Here is a 6,115-nt window from a genome sequence, read left to right on the forward strand (position 1 = left end):
AGCGTTCTGTATTCAGTGCCATAAATATTTCTCGCATGCATGGAGTCTAAAAATCCTTATAGTTCAAATTACCTTTTAATTTGTAAAGTATAATTGATCTTTTCATCAATTATTATCCAACCCATACATGTATAATACTTTTGAGAAAAATGAAATACCTTGGAATAATTGCATAAAATAAACTTAAATAATAGACATAATATTTGTATATTTTAAATCAACTTAATCATAAATGGTATAATAGGAAAATTTATTTAGAATAACAAAAAATAAAATAAAAGAAAGTCCATTACTTCTTAATTAGTGAGAAACACTATTTACTTACCTAATGTATCACCTAGTTCCAAAAATTTCCTTTCCCCAGCTTCAAACAAGTTTTTTCTTTTTCTAACAACCCTATCAAATATAATAGAATTTTAACATATTTCTTACAAATTAAACAAACTTTCTTGCTATAGAAATATAACCATAATTAATTTAAACAAGTCAAAGTGCATTCTTCATCATCTTTTAAGTCTCTAAATTTGTCATATCATCTTAACCCAACTGATTACATTATTAAAATAGAATTCTCTTTTAGACTTCCTACAAACACTTAACATGCATTTACCTTTCAAATTACTCAATTAACTTCGAAGCCTTCAAATCTCTTGCCCATATAATTTCAAACACCAATATAAATTTAACATACTTTTTAACCCAAGTCTCATCGATAATCAATTTAGGTCCAAGAAAAACTAAGTCTAAGTTCATCTTCTTACACTATTCAGCATACCTAAATGATACATAAGTGAAATTATCTGTAAGAGATGTGTTCTAAAATTTAAGTTCCAGCTTGATTTAACTCTACCTACTCTCAGAAATACGCATCAATGGTAATAAGGAAAAGAATCACAATGTTTAGCAATATATACACCCTCAGGGTAATTGCAAGAATAGAAAATAAATGGGTTAAACTCCACTCAATCAGCAATGTTTGAACAGAGGAAGGAAGAAGAAGTCGACTGTGTACGCAGGGGAGTGAAGGAATTCAAGTTCTGACTTCTAGTAACAATCCCGGTTACCGGACGTCCACGCACGGAGAGAAACAAGGAGGAGGAAGAAGTCTCGAGTTCTCTGGAAACTCACAATGGCAGTGAAGATCAGCGACCCACCTGCACCCTCACCGGCAAACAAACTCAAAAAAAAAAAAAAACAAAGAAAGAAAGAAAGAAGGAAGAACAGAGGCGGAGGAGGATTCGACGAGAATAAACTGCGAAGGAGGAAGAATAGAGAATGGACGGAGGTTAGGTAAAGACTCTCTCTCTCTCTCTCACTCTATTTCTGCAACTCGTTAACCGACAAAGAAAAAGAGAATTGAAGTAAAATGGATCATGAGAAAAATTAGAGAACAAGGCCTTTGGGCCAAAGTTTGTTGAAAAAATTATAAAATATTCCTTCTATCTTATATTATAAAATATTTTTTTAAAAAATTTAATATTTTAAAATATAAGATATTTAATAAAATAAAATTTCATTAATAATATTTTTTAATATTATTATTTTTATATATTCTCTCTTTAATATTTTTTATTAATAAAGTATTAAATGAAATATAATTTAAAAAATTTATATTTTTATTTTTCAAAGAATATTATTAAAATATATTTAATAAATGTATTAATAAGTGAGATTTTATTTAAAAATTTTATAATTTAAAATAAAGAGAGTAATATTTATTATATTATTATTATTAGTATTAGTATTATTATTTTGGGGTTATTACAACAAAGCCAAAACATTCTGATATAAAGACTTCACTAAGCATTCGAAGACACGGAATGCGACTCGTGAAGTATGAGGCTAGAAAGGAAGGTACATTACCTGAATTATCAATGACTGCTGCAAAAGCTGCCAATGCCGACCGTGTGAGGAAATTGAATTCCTATTACTCACATTCCAATACAATTGATCAATGATGATGTCTGAACAAGACATAGAATCTCTCCGCGGGCGAGATGAAGTACTTTTGGATTTCAAAGACACTTCACAACCCATCAAAAGATATTTAAAGGCAAAAACTTTAGTAAAAAGAGAATTATTCCACTAAAAAGCCTCCAAATTTTTTTTGCAAGGAGAGCTGGTTAAAAATCTGAATATTTTTAATATTTTTTTTGACCAACCTCAATTTTTTAATATTAAAACCACCAAACTGAAAAGCCTACAAAAAGCTGACCAACGGACGAAGTGAGTTTTGCGCCCAACATTAATTATTTAATTGTTTTCTGTAATAACGTTGTTATGTATTTATTCAAACATTAAATCAAATAAAAGAATACCTAGTCTATAATTTTTGTTAGAAAACACAATCATTGACCCTATATTTTTTTCGGGTTCTATTTTTAATCTTTGTAATTTGTTTAATATTTTTATTCTTATAATCTCTGAAATTTAACATTGTTAGATATATAAAGGACAAATATCATCTAATTTTATTCAAATTATAATGATTGAAAATATTGGAAAACATTTTGGCCACACAAAAAACAAGAAGAAAATATTGAAAAACGAACAACACTTAACTTAATCTGCAAGAGGTTGTGTTAGAAAAAAATTATAAAGATAAGAAAAGCAAAATCAATAAAATTATTGAGATTAATTATTTTTTTGAAAAATTAATATTTTATCTTTTAACCTTCAACTTATTTATAACTCAATTCTTAACTATAATTTATTATGACTTAATTTCTTAACTATAACTCGTTAGGATTCAATTTCTTAATTTTTGAGTCACTTATAACCTGATCTTTATTTTTTTAATTTTTTTTAAAAATTATTCTTTTCAAATAAGAGGGATAAAAGAAATATTATATTTTAATTTAAAATATACTTCTCTTACTCTTTGATGTGAGATCTAAATTAATTTTAAAAAAAGAACTAATAAAAATTGAGGGAATAAATTATAAATAAATTAAAATTTTAAAAATTAAATTATAAATAAATTAAAAGTTGAAAGATTGGATCATAATAAATTATAATTGAGGCTGATTTATAAATGAATTAAAAATTTAAAAATTAAAAGATTAATTCTCTCTCTTTTTAATATGCAAAAAACCGATTAATATATAATTTTTTTTTCTCCCGTAAAATGGAGACAGAAACGAGGGACCTTCTCTTTTGTTGTGTTCATTCCCTGGCGAGGCGAACACTGGTTGGCACTGTGCACTGTGATGTCCAAGATCCGTTCTTCCTCGTCGCGCACTATGAAGCAGATGGCAGTGAACGGCGACGCACCATATCTTCCCCAAGACATCATCAGAAGCATTCTCAAATGCCTTCCGGTAAAATACCTAATTCGATGTCGATGTGTCTGCAAAAACTGGAAAAATCTGTTGAAGACCCCATCTTTCATTGTTGACCATATCCGCCACTCCAATATTCAAAACTCTTCTCTCCTTTTAGGAGGGGCTAGACCATTCTCGTACTTGTGTTTTCTCGATCAAAGGATGCGAGTTCAAGAAGCTCAAAACGCACCTCTAATCGGTTTCTTGTTGGGTGTTAGTATCATCGGTTGCTGCAATGGCTTGCTCTGTTTCCAACCCAATAATGCATCCATTTTCATATGGAATCCAGCTACTAGAGAGGTCAGAAAGGCGTTAGTAGCTGTTGATATTTCTTTGCGTGAGTCTTTCAAGATGGGATTTGGATTTAGTTCAATTGCTAATGATTACAAGATAGTGAGAATGCGTGTTTCTTTGAATAATGAACGGTTTATTCGTATGCAAGAGTGTAATTTATTTGCTAATCTGGTCGATCAAGTGCAAGTTTATTCATTAAGCACAGGATCATGGAGTGCAATAGAATTTGGGAACTTAGACGGTATATATCTTGTTTCAAATGGTTTCCCTGCAAATGGAGCTATCTTTTGGCTTGGGTTTATGCTAAATTCGGGGGAGAACGATGAAATTGTTGGGCATTTGATAGTTTCATTTGACGTCGCAACGGAAGTGTTTACTTTGATACCTTTACCTGCTTCAGTCCCTAGATCATATCGCAATAAGCTAACTGTGCACGAGAATAATCTTGCTCTGCTTTCTCACACTTTTATTGGAAACTATGAATCTTCTTTGATTGATTTGTGGGTGATGAATGAGGGTACAGGTGCATCCGGAGGAAGATGGAATTGGACTAAGAAATATAGTACCAGCCCTTACCCATGCATTTTAATTCCAGGGACTATTTGGAGGAATGAAATTGTCTGCCATTCTGTTGCATGGCACATTAATGCAGCTGAACGTGAAGGGAGGAATGGTGAACAAAATATTTTTCTGGTCAATCTCAGTACTAATGAAGTCAAGACTTTTGCTATCTCCAGAAACAGCATGAGTCATGATATTTTCAATTATGTGGAAAGCCTTGCACCGGTTGGCAACAACCACATAGAAGAGATTTGATCTTGGATCTTAATTTTTACATTGCAGATTTTCTTTAAGTTGGTTTGCTGGAAAGGAACCTGTGACAGTGAAGATCATTTTGTACCTTTGAGGGTTGAGATTTTATATAGAATGGTAAATTGGTAAGTGCATGTGTTTAATACTAGATGTTTGTAACTTTCTTTGACCTGCCTATCTATAATATCATGTTGTAAAGTTTTCTTTCAGAGATGGATATGTAATTTAGCTGATGATTTGTGGATTATTGGGGACTTTTTATCTTGGTAATTTAGTTGTCCAGGTAAGATGGATATATAACCATTGGAAATGGATGCATTTTTCAGGTATTATGTGTTTTGATTGAATGATAATCCTTCTATATTTGAGGATGCCATTTTTGTTTGTATCTCACTGTCTGTTTTCTGACAAGTAAGATGTAATATTTGCGCTTATTATTGTACTGCTAGGAAAGCTGGAAAGGGGTCATTTTTCAGAAACTGCAGTTGCTCATCTCATGCAACTTCCAGTCTTAAGTGCGAGACATTGTCTCTCAATGAGGGGATGCAGATGACTCTAGATTTGAGATTTGATTAGGATGTGTTTGAGTCTAATTGTTAGCTTTTGGTTAACTTTCTGGTTCATGGGGTAGCTTGTCCTGAATGGCGCTGCAGTGCTTTCTTGGAACCGTAGCTTTGTATGGGTGCTGAGATAGGTGAATCTTGCAACAGATTGACTTTCCAAGAAATCTTTAATTAAGGTAAGGCCTTTTGGATGGGATTCTAATCCCCCCACCTGCTTTGGCTGTTATCCCTAGTGTTGAAGCTGGGAGGTGGAGTGTTGGGGTTTCCTTTGGTTTATTTTTGTTTGATGTTTAGCTTTTTTTTTTTTTTTTCCTTGCTGTTGCTTTGTTTTACTGTAAATGTTGTTTTGTTGGTGTTTAATGTGGGGATCATTTTTTTCCCAAAAGAGGAAAAATGTAATATCTTAACAAGTAATATCATTAATATTAACTGCTGGGACTTGCAAACTGAGTCATAAAAGAGTAGTTAAGAATTAATTTTTAGGTTTTCCTCCTAATGTTCAAGATTCCTTCAAGCACCAGTCAAACAAAGGCATGTTTGTTTGGTACTTGAACTGGTCCCTTTTTTTAAAAGAAGTAAGAGTTTTTTTTTGGTTTGGTTTGCTCCCAATGTTTTATAACAGATTATCGAACCGGTTTGGTTTTAAGATTGTGCAACCTGTCTTGACGAATGAATTGAACGAGTTTCCCCTTTTCAATTCATCTCTGGTGGAGAAATGAATTGAATACATTACGTGCAAGTAGTTTTCCTCTTACTATGTTTGTGCATTTGGATATTTGGTCGATTAGAAGATTAGAACAGTATTTGATAAGAGTTTTTTGGTGAAGTTCACAGCACCAAACCCCTTTTCATCTGCTTGTTGAATCTCATTTTTTGTAGCATTTTTACATTTTACTCTTACCTTCTTGGGTAATTTTTTTTTTTTTTTTGTTCATCCTTCCAATTTCTTATTTCCCACTTTTTTATTTCATTTTCCTCTCATCCTTTCATGTTTACCAAAACAATTTTTTCATTTCGCCTATGATAATGTCTTTTTTCCTTCAATCTCTATGAAAAAGATGATAGTAGGCGGCAAAGATCATCTTTCATCTATCCCACATCTTACTGTGTGTTCTCGAAAAT

General features: G+C 31.8%; 1 protein-coding gene across 1 annotated transcript; it reads left to right on the plus strand.

The window, feature by feature from the left end:
- Positions 1-3,127: 3,127 nt before the first annotated feature.
- Positions 3,128-5,397, plus strand: LOC129301451 (putative F-box protein At3g21120). Its single transcript, XM_054940012.1, has 2 exons — positions 3,128-3,320; positions 3,442-5,397. The coding sequence occupies exons 1-2, from the start codon at positions 3,128-3,130 to the stop codon at positions 4,431-4,433; spliced, it is 1,185 nt and encodes a 394-aa protein (XP_054795987.1). The 3' UTR covers positions 4,434-5,397.
- The last annotated feature ends 718 nt before the right edge of the window (positions 5,398-6,115 follow it).

This window comes from Prosopis cineraria, unplaced genomic scaffold, assembly GCF_029017545.1.
Source record: "Prosopis cineraria cultivar Desert tree isolate PC_DT_omini unplaced genomic scaffold, ASM2901754v1 PC2124, whole genome shotgun sequence".
NCBI classification, from domain to species: domain Eukaryota; kingdom Viridiplantae; phylum Streptophyta; class Magnoliopsida; order Fabales; family Fabaceae; genus Prosopis; species Prosopis cineraria.

What these genes read in the sequence shown, in the direction of transcription:
- LOC129301451 (XM_054940012.1), top strand. Translation starts at nt 3,128, where the DNA reads ATGGAGACAGAAACGAGGGACCTTCTCTTTTGTTGTGTTCATTCCCTG. An exon ending in GCATTCTCAAATGCCTTCCG is followed by an intron (nt 3,321 to 3,441) that starts GTAAAATACCTA and finishes CTCTCCTTTTAG; the next exon opens with GAGGGGCTAGACCATTCTCG.